Source organism: Gymnoscopelus braueri (assembly GCF_963280865.1).
Source record: "Gymnoscopelus braueri genome assembly, chromosome: 18".
Lineage (NCBI taxonomy): Eukaryota > Metazoa > Chordata > Actinopteri > Myctophiformes > Myctophidae > Gymnoscopelus > Gymnoscopelus braueri.
In genome coordinates this window covers 30761012-30784886 of record NC_137618.1, presented here as the reverse complement: position 1 = coordinate 30784886, position 23875 = coordinate 30761012, and the positions used below count along the sequence as shown (strand labels likewise).

Genomic DNA, 23875 nt, shown 5'->3' with positions numbered 1-23875 from the left:
CCATGATCATAACACCAGAGGCAGCTCCACTGATCATGTTCAACCCAGATTTGGCTCAACTAAGGGTATGAACTCGTTCTCATGCTATTCATCAAAAATGTGGAATGCCCTACCAAAAGGAGTAAAGGAGTGTAAAACCCTACTCACTTTCAAAACTGCCCTAAAGATACACCTTCAGGAGGCTGCAATTCGAAAATGGCCCCTGTCTAAGTCTTAACCTACCCCCCCTACCCCCCCTACCCCCCCCCCCTCCTTCATTTTCCTCTTTTGTATATATATATATATTTTTTTCTCTCGTCATACCAGTAACCTGAAAGCTGATTGTATGACATTCTGTATAGTAGTGTGTATATCTGCCTGCCTCTTATATTTCATCATGATTTGTGTGCATGGGGTTCTCATCTTAAACAAGCGTAATGCTTAATGAGGGTTTCCAGTTTAGTAGACCTTGTATTGTGAATTTGTACTTCCATGTACTGTTATGTACTGTCATGTACTATTCTCATGTCTCTCTAAATAAACTACATCAATCAATCAATCAATCAAATGTAGCCGCTTCTTTTGGGCTTGTTTTCATAGGCCTGGTTGCTTATTTCTCTCGCAAAATCTGGCAACGCTGTTCCCAACCAATCCCTGTCGTTTCCTACACCGGAAGTTTTCGGCGAATCGTACGCGCCGCTACGCGGGAAATGTAGATTTTCAGTGTTGTTACCAGTGGAGCTGCAGGGAGACTTGACCAGGGACAACAATACTCATAGTAAACAGAGGGAAAAGGTATGACTTGTGCATATTATTATTTAATATGTTAGCACGACGTGTTAATGTTGTTGACCTCCAGCTCGTGTGCTATGATGTTGATTTTGTATAGGAAGAATCGAGTTTAATCATTCCAACCAACATCAAAGCTAGACCAGTAGCTAACGTATACACAGCATTAGTTAAGTATTAATTTATTACCTGGACAAACAACTAAATACCTAAATGGTTGCTCTAATTACGTAGACATGGTATTATTGTGCTCTAACTTAACAATTATACTTAAACATAGGGACATTATCACTCGTTAAAGTTAACTAGATCACCCACGACTTTTTTTTTCTCTTTTTCTTTTAGACTTGAGTGTTTCAGACAGAACCATGAAGGTGGTAACGTGTGAGATTGCCTGGCACAACAAGGAACCTGTCTATAGTCTGGACTTCCAACACAATGCTGATGGTCGCATCCATCGTTTGGCTACAGCTGGAGTTGAATCCACTGTCAGAGTAAGTAGGAGAGTAGCCCCCTACTCATTGGAAAATATATAAAAATCACTTTATGGGTAGTATTTTGTGACTAACCACCTAGCAGGTGTTGTACAGGCTGTTATTATTTATTCATTTTTAGAAGACTGGTAAAAGTTAAGAAATATGCAACGCAGGCATCTAGATCTCGCTGCTTCCAGTATCCCTTGACCAAGCAAGGAACCACAATGGGCTTCAACTGGAGCTATAGCCTGTCAATCACGAGAGCACACATACAGTAATATACATAGTTTACAGGCTGTAGCAGTTCCATTGCTTCACTGCATTACTTTGTTTACAATGGCTAAAAAGCCAGCATCTTCAACCATTCCTGTTGTGCTGCTCCCAACAAGTGTATTCAAACAACCTAAAAAGAAACAGAAGAATGAAGAGCAGTACAGGAACGATCAATAAATAAATTATGAACATAGACGGCAAGAACTGAGCCATTGTAATCATTTGAAGACACCTAGCTTTCTCTATTTCTTCTAGACAGGTAACAAGCGGTGATTTTGTATCTACATATCTTGTAACATTTTACATTTAGTTTTGATAGTAAACCTGAAGCCCATGATGAAAACGGCTGTGTCTGTACTGTAGGCTGCTTATATCCAGACAGTATTGATGAATGTTGCAACGGTAGCAAATTTCACTTTCAATCATCATACATGCATAATGCAGATGTGCAGCCATGCTGGTTTTTGATTTCTCCAAAGATGCCTGACTGCCTGTCACGCATTTTGATCATCATTTCAATCTATACTCTGATCCTGGTGCAGCTGTGGCAGGTTGATACAGCCGCAGATGGGAAAGCAGTAGTGGGGTTCCTATCTAACCTGACCAGACACACGAAGGCTGTTAACGTGGTGCGCTTCTGTCCCAACGGCGAGCTGCTTGCCTCAGGAGGAGATGGTATGTCACATCTACTCACTACCTCCTGGGTTATGGTCATGTAGGTTGTTTAGCCCTGCTGGTGGCGTGGCTCTGAAGAATGACAATGTTGGCTGGTTCGTCCAACACTCTTGGCCAAAACAAGATATCTTGTTTTGCTTTTAGCTATTCAATGTGTGTGACTTGAAACCAGAACCACCTTTTATGTTTGTTTTTTTTGTTTCATACAAATTGCACATTGGTGGACATTATTTTTATTAAATGTTTTTCACATAGATCTATGTCATAGAATCTGAATATTTTACAAATTAATTGTGCTTTAATATGAACTATTGTGTCTTAGTAAGGTAACACCACCAACATTTGATACATAAATTAATGTGATTTGATATGGTGCAGATGCTGCCATCCTGCTATGGAAGCTGAATGACAGTAAAGAGCCAGAGCAAACCCCAGCATTCCAAGAGGAAGAAGATGCTCAGCTCAACAAGGAGAGCTGGACTGTGGTGAAGACGCTAAGGTGATGAACTATGACAGCTAGCTTACTGTAGTCTTACAGTGCAGATCCATGAAGTGATGTAACCTACAAGTAAGACGCGCGAACGCGGGAAGCGAACGCAGCTCGAAAATAACATAGCAAGAAGAAATCTAAAACTGTCCTCAAACTAAGGCGTTTTCAACTTGCCATCCGGCCTGAAATATGCACAAATGACATGGAATTCTTAGATATCCCAATAGATGAACTCGTGTAGATGCTTTTAGATGTGTTATTTTTGACTGTAGCTGCTATATTTCTCTCAGAGGAGTGTAATTAGTCACCCAGGGGCAGGCGGATTTCAGCCACACTGTTGCACTCTGAGATCTGTCAGCAGCCAATGAGAGCGTGAGTCACATGGGGGCGCGGCTGCACACAGGCAGTGCACACAATACTGCACACAGACGGACACACGGACACACACAACCCAAGCACGGTTTCATAGTAAGCCTTCGGTGCGCCTCCTTCCGCTGCGTTCGCAATTAATTTAAATGTTTCCATTTTGTATGGAAGTAGGTGGCAGTCTTACGCAGGGGGTTGTGGGATTGATGGCAGAGCGGAGCAGGCCAAAAGTTTAGAAGAATTACAAGCAAATCTTGCCAGGCCGTTGCCAGTCAGATTGTTGGATGTGACAGGCTGGAGGGCAACCACGTAGCAACAATTTTGTTAAGTGACATGATGTCACTAGAGATCGTTGGCACAGTTGTTAGCACAATCTCGCAGAACATGACACAACCTCATTTTGCAGCTTTCACTTGTATGAGTGAGGGATAAATAAACCCCCTTAAAACTTGAGATTGACAGAAAGGAGGCAATGATGGCTGTTGGATTTTTCACAAGTTGATAAATTGCAGCTGAGGTTAATGGTATTAAATGTTGGCTATTTTTCATTTAGGTCTTTCTATCTGTGCCAACATTGAGTTAACTATACAGGAGTTAGCTGTGAAAAATACCCACAATTAAGGCTGCGGTTTACCTAGTATCTCCTAGTAAAAAGATTCATTTCTGTATTGTATTCTGCTTTGTATGACAAGCTTTTTGAATCTTTGAACCCAACAGGAGCATTTATTGTCCCTTTCTTTTTTGTGCTGCTCAAATATCAAGGCTCTGATGCTGTACTTGGCTACTGAGGATGCTGTAATGTGAATAACTGTGTTGGTTATATAAACTCCTGAAGATCATTATTAACCGTGGTAATGTTTGTAGGGGACACATAGAAGATGTTTATGACATCTCCTGGACTCGTGATGGAAATTCCATGGTGTCTGGATCTGTGGACAATACTGCTATCATGTGGGATGTCACCAAAGGTTTGATGAGCATTTAAGCTTTTGTGTTGTGTTCAGTGCATCATAATTTCGTTTTCTCATGTGTGATACATATGTAGAATATTTCAACAATACAAAGACAATTGTGTGTTGCATAATATTCAGAACCTTTTCTGTCTTTAGGTCAGAAACTGTACATCTTCAATGACCATAAGAGCTATGTGCAGGGGGTGACCTGGGATCCCCTGGGACAATACATTGCCACTCTCAGCTGTGACCGGTAGATAAATCCTATTGAAACCTCCTGTTTTTGACTCTTAAAAGAAAAGAAAATAACTCAATATGATTCAGCAGGCCCATGTTAAAAATGCATGTATTTTGCTTCCCCCATACTCAGAGTGATGCGTGTGTTCAACGCTCACACCAGGAAGAAGGCCTACTGTGTCAGTAAGATGACCTCTGGGTCACCTGGAGAAGGAGAGGTCAGTGTTGGGCATGCTTGTTGGTATATTAATATATCAAAATGTTTTCAAAATTTGAATGTGGCACATATTGCATACATGCACTTGGTTAACTACAGTACCTGTACATCTCTTGTGTTTCTGCAGGTCAAACAGTATAGAATGTTCCACGATGACAGCATGAGGTCATTCTTTAGACGTCTGACCTTCACACCGGACGGATCCTTCCTGCTCGTACCAGGTATGTGAACAGATGCAGCTCATATTGTCTCATATTTATATGGGAACAGGAAATGCCTTGTGTTGTTATATCCTGTGAATAGAGACCGTAAGCGTTATTCCGTTTAGTACCCTCATTCTGGAAAGACCAGCCCTTCCCTGCCTCTTATTATACTTAATATATTTTTTCTTTATCTTATATTTTAAACATTGATTTTAATTTTTTTCCAAGATGTATCAGATACACCAAGCCCTTAACCTCGTATTGTGAGCATACTTAATCAATAAACAGTCTAACAGATTTCTCATTCTTATTCTGCTTTCACTGTCTTGTTTACCAGCTGGTTGCGTGGAGGCAGGAGAAAACATTACAAACACCACCTATATGTTCTCCAGGAAGGGCCTCAAAAGGTGACTAATCTGGACTATGACACTGACATTATCTAGAATTGCAGTTGTGGGCATAGTAACTTATCGACCTGTAAATCTGTGTGTTTTAGGCCAATCGCTCACTTCCCCTGTCCAGCTAAGGCTACCGTGGCTGTGCGCTGCTGTCCTGTCTATTTTGAATTGAGGACTAAGAATGCGCAAGGTAACAGCGTGTATATAACACTATCTATTACACTATTACACCAATGATTCATGATGATGTCAACACTTTGAAATATTTCCCCATTCTGTACCACAGATGGTACTGTGGAGGCAATGCCCAATGTGTTCCAGTTGCCATATCGCATGGTGTTTGCTGTGGCATCCGAAGATTCCATCTTTTTATATGACACACAGCAGGCCCTTCCTTTTGCATTTGTGTCCAACATCCACTACCACACTCTCAGTGACCTCACCTGGTAGGCCAGCTCAAATCCTTCTATTCCCATCTGTTTCTGTAGAAGAACCGTAATTATTAAAACCTCCAGATGGATGTAGTTACGTAGAAATATATTTTTTAAGCACACCAATATGAAACTTTTTGCACGTAATTTGCAGTAGGTAGTGGAATACATCAACCAAGAAAAGTATGCAGGAATGTTTTATTATTATATTTTTTTGGGCAGTTCACCATGGCTGTTAAGTACTGTAAGAATTAAGTAGGAAAATGGATATAGGTTTGGATTTGGCCGACACCATGCTCTTGCCTCAGTTATGAGAAGAATGAGAAGAATGGAGAACAGTCACGTCATTACCCCGTGGGTCACAGAGTTGTTTTCCCCATTCTAAATCCCAAAGCATTTTTTACTTCACATCATATAAGAACTGTGTTCTAAAATTAAACATAGGAGTCCGGCAAGGGGGAGATGGTTCTGTGTCGTTTATGATGTTTAGTTACATTTGATAACGTCTGTGTTAAAAGAAAAGGAAAGAAAGGAAAACCATGTGAGGAAAACCACGTGATTCACCGTTCCCAATGAAGCATGTCCACACTCCGTCAAAAACATTCCCGATATTTCCTTAGATTTCGTGACATTTGTTGTCAGTGTGTGTTATTATTTAGTTTGATGAATCAACTGAAAACTGACAAAGCTACTCTCCAACAGAAAGGAAAGAATCCAATGCCATTATGTTGTGACGCTGATTATGTGCGACGGTAGGGCCATGATTTGGGGGCTTGTTGTGTATTGTAATGCGAGATGTAGTAATTTTAGGCAGCCCTCTTTGGATAAATTAGTACCTTTTCATCGTCAGTTGATACCTCATATCCATGAGTAAAATTGCCAACCTCATTTTTTGGTGGGGGAACACAGTTCTCATATGAAGTGATGTTAAAAATGTCCATTTAGAATGGGGACCCAGGGAGGTATGGAAGTGACCTCAGACAGAGACTTCGGTGGGTTATAACACAGTCCTATTACGGCATTCTACCCATTAACATGTAATATCCTGTTTAGGTCTCGGGATGGTTCCTTCCTGGCAGTGTCCTCCACTGATGGCTATTGCTCCTTCCTGTCCTTCTCTCCTGGGGAACTGGGCACTCCTCTGAAGGAGCCCCCCATCCTGGAAGTATTCACCCCAAATATCGGCCCTGAGAAAAGGGGCAAAAAGTCTTCGGTTCCCAGGACCATGTCACCAGTACCCCAGCCTCAGACATTGACCACCACGCCCCAAGCTAATCTTGGTAAAGATGCCCCTTCAGCACCCCTCACTTCCCCTCAGAACCCTGCACTCCCAGAGGACAAGAAGAGCCTCTCTGGTGGCAAGACCAAACCTCAGTCCCGTAGGATCACCCTTAACACCCTGCCCGGCTGGGGGAAACCCTCTATCCCTAAATCCACACCCTCTGCTGCCCAGACCCCATCCTCTGAGAGCACCCCACCCCAGCTACCTGCCACCCCTGTTACCCCCACCAGTTCCTCCACAGCTCAGCCTAAACTTACACCCCTCACTCCCGCCACCCCTAAAGTCCTCAACAGCACCAACACTCCTGGGCCCAGTACTCCTAAAGCTACCACCACCCCCAAAGGCCCCACTCCAAGGTAAGTGCAAACAGCATTTTTGTCTTTCAGACAAAAAGAAGTGGAAATGTTATTGTGCAGCATTGATCAGTCTTTTTTACACTCACCAGGGGCTTTGCTTGTTGACATGGAGGACTCTCGAGGCACCTGAGGGGAATTGTGCTGGTGTTCCCTGTGTGCACTCGCTGCCTGTGTTATGCATAGATTACATCAGCTTTTAAGTCACCACCTCTTCTGGGCAAAGAGGCCTGCTTTGTACCGATGAAATGTAAAGAAGAGATGGGATGGTTTTCTTTAACTAATTAGGTGTGACTGGATAGTTAATATTTCTACATTGGCTAGTGCAGAGGTGAGGGTTATTCAGCTTTTTGCTGGTATTATAGCTCCCACGTCAACTTTGACCGAATGAATGCATTTATTTGGTGATAAAATACTTGTACCACATGGACAAGTCTTAAGATAAATAACCGATTCTGTACTGCAGTTTAATTGGGATACTCTTTCCCATATGTATGGGGTTTCCATGTTTAAAAACTGTTAAGAGGGGGATCTTTAAAAGCACTGTTTGGGTTATTAGAATTTGTGATATGCCAATGTTATTATACCCATAAACTGCTTACAGATAATCTTGCTTAATGCAAATGTTTTAACTAAAAAAACTGACGGGAGGTGGTCTTTCGAGGATGACCGGAATCAGCTCTCAAAATATTTATCCTATGCTGTGGGTTTTTTGTAGACATCTGTAACTAGTGTTTTGTTAAAGTAGTGAATGACAAGTATTCAAAACAAGAGTTAAGATATGTAAAGAAAGCCTGTAACTGCTTTGAGTTACTTCTCCACAAGACAAATATGTTGTCCTCAATATATCTCCCCCAAAGTAAGATTTTAGATGAATAAAATGTACCTTTCCTCAAGCAATACCATATAGCTTAGCAAATGTAGGGGCAAACAGGCGTGTACCCACACTGCATATGGACATGTAAATCTCCTATTCAAATGCTCTTTGTCTTTGGTAAGCGGAACTCTACAGAGGAAGTATGTCGACACAAAACATACTACAGTGAGATAGAGGAAGCATCGTGCTCAGAAGTGTAGTGGCAGTGCAAAATCTTTTTGTAACATTTAATTCAAGAAGCGAATAATTATGTTTTAGTTCAAAATATGTTTTTTGTGTGTGTGCTCATTACTGGAACTGAGAGAACAAAGCCCTGTCTAGTATGAGGGTTCGTTGGAACCCCTGCTGATTATTATACAATGTCTGCTCAGACAACGGACTGCCTGGCAGTTGTCACTGGGCTAGTAGTAGCCAATAATTGATCAAGGGGGCAATGAACAGTGCTGTAGTGATGCATTGTTTGTAGACAGAATCCCTCTGTACCTGTCTTCTGGGAATTCTGGGATTAGTTGTTTTTGACATCTTTATAAAGTTCATTAGGACAGGTTGTGTACATCAAATTATAAATGGACTGCATTTACAGTATGTGGCGCCTTTCTCCAAAGCATTTAACAATGTACAGTATTTCACATTCACCCATTCACACACTGACGGGAGAGGAAACGATGCAAGGCATTAAGGCAGCAACCATATTTCTGTCTGCAACCTACCGCCCACCCGTGATATGGGGGATAAAAACAAGCGCTCTCACTCATGCTGCTGCCATCACAAGCCCTGGCAGGCAGGGGAGACAGAAGGAAGACAAAGATTTGATTGCAGCACATTTTGAACGTTTGAAACGTGCTGCAACAAATAATTTGTTGAACAAAATAGCTGTCAGCCCTCATGCCACTAACATTTTCACAATCTATTTTACAACAGTCTTGTTGCAGTTTTAAGCGTACTACCATGGGAAAACTTCACATTTTGATTCAAAATATTTTTTATGTTGCTATATTTATATAGGCGTTCCTGGCTTGAAAGATATAACAAGGTTTAGGTGTTACTGGTCTAAATGGGTTAAGTCTAAGCTAGCACCAGTACAAATGTACAGCTTGTGTTAGATTTGAACAATGTGGCCAATATCACCGGACAGTGCTGATGCAAGATCCATAGAGATAGGTACAGGAGAAGGTGCAGGACCGGCAGCTGATTCAAGATCTAAAGAAAATAAATCATGGAGAAACAGAAGGAATTTCTGGGCTGAGATGAGTTAGGGTTTTTTATACTGACCTGATGAAGATCCTGTGAGGATCAAAACGTCAATTCAATAAAGTGATCCTTTACCTTGAAGACCGTGTGTGGGCTCTACCACTTTAAATAGAGTAAGGGTTTACCCAACTTTTTATTCACCACAACACCAATGACAACATCAGGAAAGTCAAATGTACATAAATCTACATTATAGTTATTGATTGTGGACGGATGTGTGTGAGCGTGTGCGCAGAATATTTGCAGGGTTCATTGTATCTGTCGCTCAAGCCCGAATTATGTTTAAAATAAATCAAAGTGTATATCTCTCTCTCTCTTCCCCCTCCCTCCCTCCCTCCCTCCCTCCTAGCAGTGCTACTATTGATTTGTCTCTTCCACCTCATTCCAGGCGGATATCTTTGACCCCTGTCGTGCTACGATCTCCAGCTGTCTCCACCTTCTTTACCACTCCCTCTTCCACTGAGAAGGCCAAACACGGTCAGTATACCTTATAGTCATTTTTATGATATGCCTGTCAACGACGGGTCGTAATACAATATGCTGTTCATCTGTCCGTCCACCTTTTATTTAGGGTCTGATTTCATTAAAGCTTCATACAGGTGTTCAGTATCACTCAAGATGGCTTCAGTAAGCTCGTGTTTCAGTATTCTATGCCCACGGTCAAAGTTCAAGGTCATTGTTACTCTATAGTTTGCATTTTCTTGTCACCTCTCTACTGTCTTTGTTTGGGGTTTTGAATGAAACTACATAACATGGGTTCTGGATACGTTAAAGCATTCTGCACCCACGGTCAAGGTAAAAAGACAATGGGAAAAGAATGTCGGCACTCATTTTGGGTCCCATTTGAATGAAACTTCATACAGGTCATTCAGTCCCGACACCGCTTTAGTGAATTCACGGTTCAAAACACTTCCTGTTGATGCGTGATAATAGTTCCTCCTGACATTATCTCAGTTTAGGGAAATGGATACTATGAGCATACTATGAGCATGAACATATGCCAAACATAAGTGTGGGAAAGCATGTGAGCCCTAGCAGTTGAATTTTATCGAGCCAGGTGGCCCGAGAGATTTGAGGCTCTGGTCATTGTCAGCTTTCTTTGCAAAGTAGCATTAAAGACAGGTGAAATCAGTCCGGAAGGCTGGCGTAGACGTCTGGGCACCTAGGCTGCTAATGCCGCCTGACAGCGTGTCTCGGGATCGACTCCCGATCCCAACGACCTTTGCTGCATGTATCTCCCCATTTCCTGTCAGTCCTATCAATAAAGGCAGAAAAAGCCCTATAAATAAATCTTAAAGAAGAAGAAAAAATGCTGGTGAAATCAGCTGAACAGCACCAGTAACCCCACTGTTCCAGCACTGGGATTTTCCTATCCTAGTTGTACCCACCACGAGCAGAAAATATAATTGTGGTGAATATGACCTTTCTGTAATGCAGCTGTGGGCAACCAGTTCACTTAACCGTTTTTCAAGGTTGCTATGATCACCCTTGCCAGACAGTGAAAACCACCATTGCGTTTGCATCTTATAATTGGCTGTTAATTAGAATAAAATACAGGGGTAATAAGTAAGTCTGTTTGAACCTTCCCTAAAACACCCAGGTCAACACTCCACACGTCCTAGACTCTTCTCCCTCCTGGCTCCTCTCCCTTGCAGTCCTCTCTCCCATTTTCCACTGAAGTCTGAAAACTGATCACTTCAGACTCCACTTCCCCCTCTCTCCTTGTATCCCTTCTTGTCCCCTTTTTTGATTTATGCTAATTATACTATGTGGATCTATGGTGGTTATTTGTTCACATATTTTGGTTATTTAGATTTGTTTTGCTTGACCTAAAATTTTAAGAATGTTATTTACTGTACAATGATTGCATGTTGTTTAGAACATTTTTTACCTGGTATCCTTGTTTCTTTGAAGCACTACATTGTTTTCTTTGCACTCTACTTATGTGACTATTTACCCTGTAATTTTTTTGACTAGGGTTCATGTCACAAATGATCCAGTGGTCAATGCGGCATCTACGTGTATTATGTCTATGATTGTAAGTGTAACCCTTCTTTCATTGATCCCTTTTATTTGTATTCCTCCAGAGCGCCCATCTCCTCCCTCTGATCCAGTATGCCAGCCCCCTGAGCCCAAACGTCCAAAGACCAGTGACCCACCAGCCAAGAGCAATGTCACTCAGCCTTAGTGCTAAATGCAGGATGCTCAGTGGTCTTGTGGACTGGCCCGAGAGCCTCTGTCCTCAGCCAGATCCTCACACACCACCTCTGTACAACTGCACCCATTGGGTTCTACATGAATGTCATTTCACAGTGCAGTGTCCTCATGGTTTGGTTGATGTATGTCTTTTATCTACCTAGATAAAGGTTTAATATCAGTTTATGTGCATACAGTGAAAGAAAATGACCTGGTCTTATTATCCTTATCTTTCGTGTTTCGCTGAACTGATAATTGTATTATATACTGCCGATGTTGGTAACATTTAGAAGAATAAAGTTATGTATAAAATGAATGGGTCCATCTCTTTTTGTTGTTTACATGATACAGCTCAAGAACATGAATGTGAAACTGAAACTCCACTGCAAATCCAGATGAGTCATATTTGTTATTGAGCCAAATGCAATAAGGTTCACTGTCACTAGCCTAATGGAAAGACAAAGTGTATCAAAGTCTGTCACTTTATCATAACACAACAAATACAATTGATTATGTGCCCAAGTCAGGCTACACTGGTTAGGCTGTAGAATGTAGTTTCTCAGAGTATATCAGTTATGGGTAATCATTGTTGTATCAAGAGGAAAAACAACCTAGCCTTAAACTTTAAGGAAACATCACTGTGACATCTTTTGGCTATATGGATATATCAGGATTCAGTCAAATCATACATGGAGTTTGCTAATAGCCATCAGTATTGTGCTATTTGTGCAATATTGATGACAAAGATTACATTGATAGAGTAAACGTCCAAAAGATCAGTTCATTTTTATTTATTTTTACTAATTGGGGTGGATCAGGAAATCATTCTCTTGATGACACTCAAGACAAGACTATTTAAGTTTTACTTCACCAAGTGAGGCAATAGCGTTGGCAATAGGCTACTGGCGTCGTGTGCTGACAGCCTATCTTGATTCGTGAGTGTGTGTGGTGGTGATGGTGGTGGGGGGGCTTCGGATTGACGGTTGTAGCAGCCAATCGCATTTCTTCTTTGTTGTGCCTCCTTAAAGCATCCACTAATGGTCTTTGTCTGAAGGCGGGGTTGAGATGTCTTTAGTTTGGCTGATATCTAGTAACAACCCAGAAGGTTACGAGTTAAAACATTGGATTATTTGATCATCTGACTGGCTTTACGTAAACGGGAGAGACATGGAATAATGTCGGCTATCAAACCACAGCGTGTTGGCTCGCTTTGGACGGGATCGGGGTGTGAATCGCAACATTCTGGGTGATCGGGGAGACCGACGCCGCTTTTTAGGTCGTTCAACTCGCGATGCTGGATAGATAGAATAGATAGAGCTGCATCATCATGTTGCTGCTTCCGACTCGACTTACCGAAACAAATCACAAGTTACACCAGAGGTAAAGCTACAAAGACCAACCTGAGATCCACTGGAAGACAGACTAAACAATGCACTGGCATTCCGTTGATAAACCAGACCGACTGGAGTGACTGCCGTTGAATGTGATCCGTTCTAAAAACGGGTTAGTTTGTAAATTAGCTTGAAGCCTGAGATTGGCGCGATATCCACTTGCATGTAACACAGTCAGCATTGTTATTGATATGCACCTATAGCCTATTATTGACGGCAAGATCCTCGAGGATTCACACCACAACGGAGTGTTTTACATAGCACTTTGCCAATGAAAGAATAACTTAATGCTTGTAGCTTTTTATTTATTTTAGATAGAGAGATGATGGGATGGTGACCTCGACTCGGCAAATTGTATGATGCACGACCCTGGAATGTATGGAAACGATCCAAGAGAGGATGCTGCTTGACTTCTTGAGGACGGTCATATTTGTATTTATTGTATCATATAAATAAACGTTATTTTTTTTGTTTTGTTTTGTTCAACAACGGTATTCATAAGCCATCATTTGAGAAGATAATTTCCGATTAATGGTTAAAGGAAATTGTTGCCTTGCAATGGGAATAATGCTCATTTTACATGAAGGTGTCGGGAGTTGCACTTATGATCTTCTCGAGACATAACTAGATTATTTGTTAGTCTAGTCCACGTGGAGTTGATGTCGCGACAGTTAGTTAGGTGGTCCAGACTCCAGTTGTTGTGACTGACTGGGGGGGTCCCTGCTGTGATACACAAGAGGTGAAAAAGGAGGATCGAGAGTTAGTGTTTGTTCCGACGCCCCGGTGAGGCCAACAGGCAGCCTATAGGGCGCCCAGTCCTGGTCTGGGGGTAAAGTTACATGCATAAGACAATTAAATCCCGTTAAAATGGCCGGCGATTGCACGTACAACACGCACTACGGGAGGGCAGAAACCTTTTGTCCGTCCAAACGACAACCATCAGACGGAGAGGTCGGCTCGCCACCAGACGACGGTAACTTGAAAGGGCGCGGCTCGTCCAACTTGGAGCTGATCGACGGGCTGCTGTACCGCAAGAAGCTGGAGCGAGGCTTCATCCACTACCGTGAGGTTCTGGCGGAGGACCGGAGACACGAGGCGGTGTCCGCCTTCCACCGGAGGCGGCGGACCCCCGGTGGTCCCCCCGGCGGCGGAGGAGGCGGACCACCGCCGCCACGCCACCTCTCCCTGGAGGAGACCTACAGATGTGTGGCTGAGAACTACTGGTGGGACGGTATGAGCGCTAATGTCTGCTGCCATGTATTCGACTTAAACAGCATGTGTTGCATGTGTTCTTGTCTTCTGCCCCACTATAAGTTCTCTTCTCTTAACCCATTGAGACCTGAAGCCAATTCTACATGTCTCCTAAATCTCAACAGTTTTCTGAAAAATGTATGTTTCTATATCAGTGGTGCTCAATCTTTTTCATGTCAAGGACCCCCAAAATTAAATGTATTTGGCCACAGACCCCCATCAAAATATTTTGTTCCAGGGACCCCCCAGAAGCAAAGATTTGAGTTAAAAATGTTCGCTTTAAAAATATATATATTCAAAGATTTGCACACATTTTCATGATTTTTCAAAAATAGCAGATCTACAAGCTCGTAGCGCGGCACTCGGTGCCGCGCTATGAGCTTGTATATCTGCTATTTTTGAATAGCCCAAAGTGTAAAATGCGTTTTAGCTCAAATCAAAAAATGACACAGTTCCAGGTCTCAATGGGTAACACATTGGCCATAGCATATAGGCAGGTGGGAAGACAGGATATCATTTGTACCAGTTATTTATGACTGCAGTTCCCTTTTTTTAATTTGAGTTTTGTATAGTTTTGTTCTGCAGTTTAGTTTGTAGTTTTATTTGATCTGAGCAGACTGGTCATTCATTCTATTTTGAGGGAGATTTGGTTACTGTCAAACTGACATGTTTAAATTAAAGATGAAACCAATCAATTTATCAAAGCCTAAACACACACGAGTCGCATGAATGGAGATGTTAATCATGGCCCTGGCTCTTTCTTTGTGGGACTGTAATGTAGGTGCCATTGTTCTCTTTTCAGGGATGTACTTCCAGATTCGAGAACATGTCCTGGGCTGTCCAGAGTGCCTGGGGCAGCACAGCAAGAGATCAGAGGTAAGGTCAGGGCTAGCAACACACAGCGGCTGTATAACAACTGACTACCGGTACATACTACATACAAATCAGTGTCCACAAGTCTGTCCAAACGTATACATCATTATTCTTTCATTACATTACCCATTTCTACCCTTATTTCTTTCCGTCCATTGATTTCGTGCACTCCTTCTCACGTGTCTTGCACTTCATCTTACACCCATACCTCATCACTCATTACACAATAGAAATATGCCCAGATTATTAAGTGTTTCTCTCTGTGTGTGTGTGTGTGTGTGTGTGTGTGTGTGTGTGTGTGTGTGTGTGTGTATCTCAGGACAGGGGCGCTGAAGGACGTGTGTCAAAAACAATGTTGTCACAGAGCAGTGACGTGCTGAGCAAGTTGAGGAGTCAGCGGGAGGCCGGCTTGTTCTGTGACATCACCCTGCACACAAACGGACAATCCTACTCTGCTCATAGGGCCGTTCTGGCTGCCGTCAGCGAGTACTTCCAGGAAATCTTCACAGAGATGGAATTGAGCGCCAAGGCCGACATAGACCTCACCGGTGAGTATATAACACATAGAGACTAACTGATTATGATACAGATAGTGGACATTTAGCCATCTGTCCCTCAGTAAAACTTGTATTGTTGATGGCAATCACATGGCCATAGTTTGCTGCTGGTTCAGGATAGGCGCTGTTACCGTGTGTTTATACGCATGTGGCACTCCTCGTAAATTTTCTTGCAGTGGGTCACTTGGGAATCAGAAGTTTCCTGCCCGGTTTCATCCCCGGCTCCTCCTGACGTAGTGTCTAAGTGTCCTTGAGCAAGACTTGACTTAACTGCTCCCGATGAGCCTTGCACAATGGTTGGCTTTGCTGTCAGTTTGTGTGTAAATGGGTGAATGTAATGCACATTTTAATTAGTGTGGTTAGGTTTAGGTATGAGTTTGGTGCGGTGTATGTTATTCATTTTATTTAAGGTAGGGACTAGGGACTGTTTGTTAAGTTGAGTTTAGGAATCAGACAGTGCCATCAGACGCCTGAATATCCACTACCTTTGATCAATCTTACAGCATCCTGGGTTGCTTGTTTCTCTCGCACTGTTTGCATTTGATGCAAGCTGTCTGATCGAGACAGAAGCTGCTCTGATTAAAGCAGTTGTTCAAATCCAACCTCCTCACTCATGTTTACACTTTGGTGCTAATCTTTCTCCCGGCTCTTTGATCCGCTATTTACAGTCACTCACTTTCATCTTGCTTATCTCACTCACTGTCCGAAGTTGAACATGTCTGATTAACGGCCCTCTGTCTTGCTTTTCTAGGCTTCAGTGAGGAGAGCTTGCTTTCTCTGCTGGATTTTTCGTACTCCTCTACACTGTGTGTGCGCCAGGAGGACCTGCCTGAAGTCGGCACCTTGGCCCGCCACCTGGGTATGTGGCCCGCTGTGGAAGCCTGCTCTGCCCTCCAGAGGGAACAGGAGCAGCCACCCTCTCACTGTCCTAGGACAGAGCACCTGGGCATGGCCTTTCCAACAGGTAACGCTGGGTCTCGTTCGGAGCTCCACCACCAACTGAGGGAGAGAAAAAGCAAGAAGGTCTCACCTGATGGGGACAGAGTGGGCAATGGCTTCTCTCTGACACTGGACGCATCAGATGAGTCTTTAGCGGAGAGTCCCAGGCGTTCCTTGCGCAGACCCCTCAGACAAGGAGTCCAGGGACACAACGAACTCCCCCTCAGTCCCACACACAGGATGAAGCTCATGGACTTCAAATCCCCCTCCTGCAAGAGGCCTCAAGCCCCCCGGAATGCGTTACTCACCCCACAGTCGCGGAATCGCCCCCCGTCATCCCCGCCAACCGCCCGTCTCCTCCGCTCCAGTCCCGGGGCTGCCCAAGAGGTCCAGAAGTTGCTTCCCCGGCCAGAAAGTCCACGGCGGAATCGAAAATCTCACTCTGTTCCCAGGCCTTCCTCCATCTCCAGGCAAAGACCCAGTACCATGGGGAGTCCGTTGAGGGTGAAGCAGGAGGTAGAAAACATCGGAGTGGATGAGGAGGACTACGCACGGGCACAGGAGAAGTACCGGCTCATGAACGTTTTGGGGCTGCAGAGGACTGCCTTGTTGCCGCGACCGGAAGATCTGATTGGCTGGAGACAGAAAAAACGTCTGAGGAAACTGAAGGCAAACAACTATTCGCTGACTAAACGGAGAAAGACTGAACCGCCGGCTCCAGGAATGGCGTTTGAGGATCTGCCCCTGTCAATCCCCCTGTGTAACCCGGTTAATACTCGCTTCCTCAAGAAAATCATCAAGACGGAGCCTGGAGATCCGGTCAGTGTGGAGGAAATTAGGCTGAAAAGGTCAAAACCAACCCCCCGGCACGTCCCTCCCAGCGACAGGAGCATGAGAAGTAAAGGCACTTTTCCGGATCTTCTGCAGCCTGCGTCCTGGCCCGCTTTTGGTGGGAGGGAACTCAGACACTTGGCGAGGAGAGATGCTGCCAGGCCTCCTCCTTGCAGTGGCAGCTCCAGAGCTCTGCCGCGGAACATGGTCAGGATCAAACCAGAGCCAGTTGACCACTCGATCTCAGGTCAGCTGCTACCATCCCATGGCCGCCACGACCCTGCGCGTTCTCACAAACCCCCTCCTCCGCTGAGGACACGGACTAGGAGCAAGATCACCCAGGAGACCGTCAGAATGCTACGCTACAACAGTGGTCGGCCAGCAGCGAAGACAAAACTGAAGCAGAGCGCTGCGAGAGGAGAAAAGAAGTCACAGTCTAAGAACAGAGAGGAGGAAAGGAAGGTACGGACTGGCTTGATGGACCGTAATCCCAGAGCTCAGGATAACAAATCCACAGGGCTCCAACTACCTGACCTGTCACCTCCATCATCCCTTTATAACAATCCTTTGTATAAGGTCATTAAAGAGGAGCCAGAAGATCCCCTGCCAGTGACGGTACCATTCCCCGACCCTCCTTCCCCAGACCGGGGCAAGCGTCAGAGCAAGCCCCCCGTCAAGCTACTAGACCCGGGCTTCCTCTTCAGCTTTTATCGCCCAGCAGGGGGGGCAATGGTGGCAGGGAAGAGGGAGGAAGAGAGTGTGGATATCTGTTTGATGCGCTCTGTGTCGCAGAGGGAGACATTCAGAGCTCAGGAGCCCCAGCCCAGGGTGCTGAGGGCCAGGAGTGGACCGCCCACCCCACCTCACACAAGGAGGGAGAGGAATGAGAGAAGTGTGAGTCAAAGACTGGTCCACAGACACCAAACAAACTCCAACCATAACAACACTCCTATTCTGACAAAGTGCACAGGATCAAAGACCACACGGAACATGCCAAAGGTAGGTGGTAGGATAGAGGGCAGTGATTCAAGCTTTCTTTTGTACCTGCATCCAAATTAGGATAAAGCTACACTTTACAAGACTTACCTGGGTAGATTCATAGATTCTAGAGTAAGAAAAAAAACTGAAATTGTCTGCAAACCATGTAAAAAAAAAAAAGGGTGGGAAGAATTTACAAATGTATAAAGTACTACCCCCTTTTTTTGCATATTTCTGGATAAACGTTCTCTTTTGGGGCTTTTCTGCCTTTATTGATAGGATAGTAGGCTGACAGGAAATGGGGAGAGAGATGGGGGGGGGGTGACTCACAGCAAAGGTCGTCGGGATCTGGAGTCGAACCCAAGACACGCTGTCAAGCTGGACTACCAGCATATGTGGTATGCGCCTGGACCGTTAGGCCAACGGGCACCCTCAGATAAACTTTCTCCTAACATAAATTTATATCATACACACCTCAATCAAGTCAATTAAAAAAAAGACAATCTGAATGATACACCAAAACCTACACATCCCATCCCGTCTTGCTATGCCAGTCCTATCTTATCTATTCAATATGTGCTTTTTAAACATTGACATGAACACTTTTGGCCCATGGCAACACCCAGCGACCGAAGTGAAGCGATTCAAGCGACTAGAAAGACATTTTATTTTTCGGTGGGAATGCAGCTTTACAGTTATTTTCTGTCTTTATTCCTCATTTTACTGATTCATAATAAATCTGTCATTTATTTCGCTATGTCTTAGCACGTGTTTCTGATCTCTATCCTGTTTTTTTGCAGCTGCAGAAGAAAGGTGATAAACTCCCTACGAGTAATAAAAAGTTTGTCCTATTGGAGTCCATCCGTCGGGCGCGGCTGAAGCAGCTACGGGGTCCTCGCAGTCAAGCTCCCAAGGCTCTGAAGGGAGCCCACAACTGTGTTCAGTGTCACACATCCTACATGGACTGTGAGGCCCTCATCATGCATTCCCTCAAGCACATTGAGGGCAAGCACTGGCCCTGTCCGGTAAGCAATTAATTTGAATCATACCTACCATTAAACATCGGATCTCTCCTCCCATGTTTTTTGTCTTTTCCCCATTCATATTGTCACTGCAAAACATCCCTTTTCTCCTCTTATCTTTCACCTTACATCTCGGTGCCATTAACACTTCCTTTCTCTCCCTTGGCGTGACGTAGCTGTGCAGCAAGACGTTCTTTCGGCTGCGGAATGTGAGGAACCACATCCGTAACCACGATCAGAAGTTGTACAAGTGCCGTAGCTGTATTGCTGCTGCCTCCTGAGAAGAACTTACAGGCCTGTAAGGGACTGAGGTGAGGGGGTTTGATGCCTCAAGATACGTGCCACGCTCTTGTTACACGTGTTCCATCCTTGGCGGAAGTGTGAACAGAGGGCATGCACAGGTGTGAAGAAGGTCTGAGCACATGTCTGCGGTCATATTTCCCACAGGCCTGGGATCTGTTTTGGAGACTGTTGAGCACCACTGTTGATTCGTCCAATTGTATGTGAGAATGTTTGTTACACGTCCTATTTCTTTTTCTCCAGGGCGTAGGTTGTCATCATTGCATGGGGTTCACAAGTAAGACGGGGGGAAAAAGGCAAATCATGGTCGATCAGCAGCTTGTACATAAGAAATGTCCGTCACGCGCAAGCACATGATTCTGTGGAAAGGTTTAATCACTCTGATTCTGGTCATTGTGGTCGTCCAATATCGCTAATGGTATTTACTGTACGTAAACTGTATGCATTTTGGTAGCTAGAGGGGTTAAACTTGAACGCTCAGGGGGTGGGGAACTGTGACATCATTGTGTTAGTGAGAGAATGTCACAGTTTGTACATAATTAAAGCAGAAAATGATTGTGATTTAATTATTACTACCTAATTATGGCTATTGTTATTTTTTTATGTATAGATGAATTTCCAGTGCACTTATATCATAGCTTTTGTTGTAAACCTAAGAAATGGTTATGTTATGAAGTGGAAGGTCGGAAGTCATGGCAGGAATACTTGAAGTGGCATGGAATCTGGAGAGAATACTTGAACCGGGGAGTTGTTGACTAGACAGTCCTGAGGGTGTTTTAAAATGGATATCTTCTAGTCTTTGTACTTTGTGGTGTTCAGATAAAGTTCAACCTCTCTCCCTTTTGTTTGTTGTTTTCGTCATCATAGGGTTAGGGAGGGGAGATTTGACAGTGTTTGTATGGCACCACTGCATGTGTAATTGCAGATGCATTATATTCCACATGTCTTTTGTAAGGCCACCTATTTACTAAAGGGAAAAGCGTCCAATGTGAATCTCCATAAGTAGTAATCAACACGTCATTAAGGATGTTTCAATGATCTATATATTTTTTTTGTTTTTAACACAAAACAAGGGGTTTCTCTTCCTTACTCTATTTAATAATTTCCCTCCTACTGAATTGTTGCGAAGTGTGCACATATAGACATTTAAGATGTTTCAGAAATTGATTTTAGAAATGATTGACATTTGACATTTCTCCCAGGTTATCTGTACAAAGATAATATTTAATAAATTTTGCTCCTCTTGTCTATCTTCCTGAGTATCTGGTCGTTCTCAATGTGTTCATAGGAATTTAGTATCTCTATAGAAGGGTTTAATTACAAAATTATTGCTATTTACTATAATACATTGTGGTCACTATAATATAAGAATTCAGTGAGTTATGACTGATATTCATTTGCTGGTCTTGTTCTGTGCTCTTACCGTATCATTGGCTTATCATTGGCTATGTGTATTGATTGTTATCTGCATTACTTTCAACCACTTGGGAGAAGGATGAATTGATCTTTTAGGAAAAGGTTGAAGGGAGGAAGAGCTTTGAAAATCTTAAATTTTAAATTAAATGTTGACTCATTTGACCAATATATTGAGGCTATATTTATTTAATCTTGTATAGTGTATTGGGGGGATACAAAAAAAAGTAGTATATTTAACCAATTTACCCTGTGCTCTTGGAGTGACCTTAGAAATAATCTTCACTAGAGGAGTACACAGTACACACACAATGTGTTCAAAGCACTTCTAGATTAGTCTACCCAAAGAGGATATTTTCATATACATCATTCCTTACCCATAGAGTAGAATGCATGAGAAAACGTATGTTTACATTGCCAAAGCAATTGTCAAAATATAATCAAAACAGTTTAAGAAAATGGGGAAAGTATGTACAGTTGGAAGGGGTACAGCATTGTGTTAAACAGAGCTCTGTCACATTGCATCGTTATACATTATATATACAGGGTAAACTATAAAGCTTTTTGAAACAATACTTTTCAGTCACTTTGGGACAATTAGCATTTTTCTCAAGATTATTTAAATAGTAGATTTATTTAGACAATGGTTAGCCACAATTATCCATTATCTATGTCCTCACAATTAACGGCAACAGTTCTACATTTCTACTTTTTATAATAAAGTATTGTCAGCTGGCTGTAATGTTTGTGTTTTTGTTGAATTAGCCCCATGCAAACCGTGTCTAAATCTAACACTAGGTGGCAACATACACTAGTATATCATAGCAGCCAACTCGGTTAGTGCAAAATGTTAGTGCAAAATGGTTCCAAATCGCTGCTGCCTGCTAGATGTAAATGACCACGATGTAGGCCTACACCAGTGGTTTTCAACCTTTTTCATATCAAGGACAATTATTTCTTCGACATTTGAGCCACGGACAAAAACCAAAACCAACCAAAACTTAGAATATTTCTTCTACATTCTCTAATTGTGTAGACTTCTTGTAAATTAAGTAATGCAGATGCTTAACAATAATTTAACTATTGAGAGCGTAAAATGAAACCATTTCATTTTACGCTCTCAAGAGTTAAATATCCACAAGGGTCCATTTAGTAACCAACTCTCCATCATTTAGCTGGGGACCACCTGGAACCCACTCCAAGGACCACTGGTTGAGAATCACTGGTCTACACCTACCTGAGAGCAAGGTAAGAAAGTTTGATGACTTGGATCATTGAATCAAAATACAGTACAACGACATATGAATTATGCAATAGTGAACAAATTAGACTGAAAGCCATCACACAACAAAACAACGTTAATATAGTATTACATTAAGTAAGTTTGAGGCTCAACCAGTGTTAAAGGAGTAGTTCACCCAAAAAACTGACTTATTTTCTATCAATTACGCACCCCATGAAGCCTTGAATAGAAAATAAGTCACTTTTATTATTATTATTATTATTATTACACTTATTAACCCAGGGTAGAGAGGGCAGCATTGTGTGACACCTGGCTAAGTGTGACCCAACTACAGTGATCGCCCTTTGGTTTTGAATGGGTTTCCCAACAACAGACCAGGTTTTAAAATAAAGAGTCACATTGGCACACAGTCTAGCTTTGTTTTTATTATGGAAAAACACATACAAATAGCCAATGCTTGAATTTGCACGATTGAGTTGCACAGACAGAACAATATATCAGCATTGCAGTAACTTTATAATACCATTACAGCCTAATACAGTATATCCAGTCACATATTTATCACTGCCCATTATTATGGAATGCAAAATTGTATTTGTCTTCAGGCTGCAAGTTTATTTGGCGGTCCTTTAGTGCAGTACGTGTCTCTCAGCCTTTTCATGCTGTGACCCCCCAAAATAATCATATATGAACTGGGGACCCCCCACCCCGACAAGCACTTGGAATATAGGAGTAGTATTACTCCTATATTCCGTATAGGTATTACATTTAGTTTGACTCTGTTCCACAGATAAATATTGTGAAAATAGCAGATCTACAAGCTCACAATTGCGTTGCGTTGTAAGCCTCTTTCTTATGTTATTTGGCAATTTGGCCAATGTTTGACCAGTTTTATAGTATAGTTTGTTTTGATACTGTAATGGTAATTTTGAGGTATTAAAAAGGTCTTAAGTTAAAAGTCCTCAAATTGTCACCTCCAAAATCATGTATGTGACCCCCCATGGGGGTCCCAGCCCACAGGTTGAGAACCACTGCTTTAGTATACTATACATTTACAAATGCACAACCATCGGCCTTGTGTTGGGTTACTATACTCTGGCCCTGCCAGCGGGCTGCATATGTAAGCTTATGAGAGTTTAGGGAGCCATGGAGAGTACGCCCAGGAACAGCTGACAATTTATGCTAGTGGGGCCCCCACATTCTCAGAGAGAGAGAGAGAGAGAGAGAGAGAGAGAGAGAGAGAGAGAGAGAGAGAGAGAGAGAGAGAGAGAAGGGGGGAGGGAGGAATAGGGGAGGGGGGAGACAGAGGGTGGAAAGGGTATAATGCCTAAGTCTCTAGTTCTAAGTATGACCGTGTCCAGTGGTGTAAAGTAACTTAGTACATTACTCAAGTACTGTACTTTAGTAATTTTGAGGTATTTTGTACTTTACTGGAGTATTTCCAATTTTCTGTACTTTTACTTCTACTCCTCTACACCTCAGAAGCAAATGTTATACTTTTACTTCATACAATTATTTGAAAACTTTAGTTACTAGTTACTTTGTAGATTTTTATTATTACAAAACATGCATTAACCACTTCATGCATTAACCACGCTCACAATGCATGCATTGTGAGGTTGTAGATTTAC

General features: G+C 42.8%; 2 protein-coding genes across 3 annotated transcripts; both read left to right on the top strand.

Moving 5' to 3' along the window:
- The first annotated feature begins 660 nt into the window (after positions 1–660).
- On the top strand, positions 661–11758 carry chaf1b (chromatin assembly factor 1, subunit B). 2 transcript variants are annotated; one of them, XM_080457039.1, is made up of 14 exons: positions 661–774; positions 1121–1262; positions 2060–2192; positions 2571–2691; positions 3913–4016; positions 4158–4254; positions 4372–4456; positions 4583–4676; positions 4996–5065; positions 5155–5246; positions 5343–5502; positions 6541–7125; positions 9639–9727; positions 11338–11758. In XM_080457039.1, the coding sequence occupies exons 2-14, from the start codon at positions 1137–1139 to the stop codon at positions 11436–11438; spliced, it is 1857 nt and encodes a 618-aa protein (XP_080313165.1). In that variant the 5' UTR covers positions 661–774; positions 1121–1136; the 3' UTR covers positions 11439–11758. The 2 variants fall into 2 exon arrangements, with proteins under 2 accessions (XP_080313165.1, XP_080313166.1); XM_080457040.1 differs by having other exon boundaries at positions 712–774; positions 1114–1262.
- A 774-nt stretch (positions 11759–12532) lies between these two features.
- LOC308105908 (uncharacterized protein) lies at positions 12533–20835 on the top strand. The gene is made up of 6 exons (XM_080456871.1): positions 12533–14068; positions 14891–14964; positions 15281–15509; positions 16270–18287; positions 19067–19291; positions 19465–20835. Exons 1-6 carry the CDS (start codon positions 13705–13707, stop codon positions 19567–19569), a joined length of 3015 nt encoding a protein of 1004 aa, XP_080312997.1. The 5' UTR covers positions 12533–13704; the 3' UTR covers positions 19570–20835.
- The last annotated feature ends 3040 nt before the right edge of the window (positions 20836–23875 follow it).

What these genes read in the sequence shown, in the direction of transcription:
- chaf1b (XM_080457039.1), top strand. Translation starts at nt 1,137, where the DNA reads ATGAAGGTGGTAACGTGTGAGATTGCCTGGCACAACAAGGAACCTGTC. An exon ending in ATCCTTCCTGCTCGTACCAG is followed by an intron (nt 4,677 to 4,995) that starts GTATGTGAACAG and finishes CTTGTTTACCAG; the next exon opens with CTGGTTGCGTGGAGGCAGGA. An exon ending in CCCAAAGGCCCCACTCCAAG is followed by an intron (nt 7,126 to 9,638) that starts GTAAGTGCAAAC and finishes ACCTCATTCCAG; the next exon opens with GCGGATATCTTTGACCCCTG.
- LOC308105908 (XM_080456871.1), top strand. Translation starts at nt 13,705, where the DNA reads ATGGCCGGCGATTGCACGTACAACACGCACTACGGGAGGGCAGAAACC. An exon ending in TGAGAACTACTGGTGGGACG is followed by an intron (nt 14,069 to 14,890) that starts GTATGAGCGCTA and finishes TTCTCTTTTCAG; the next exon opens with GGATGTACTTCCAGATTCGA. An exon ending in CCACACGGAACATGCCAAAG is followed by an intron (nt 18,288 to 19,066) that starts GTAGGTGGTAGG and finishes GTTTTTTTGCAG; the next exon opens with CTGCAGAAGAAAGGTGATAA.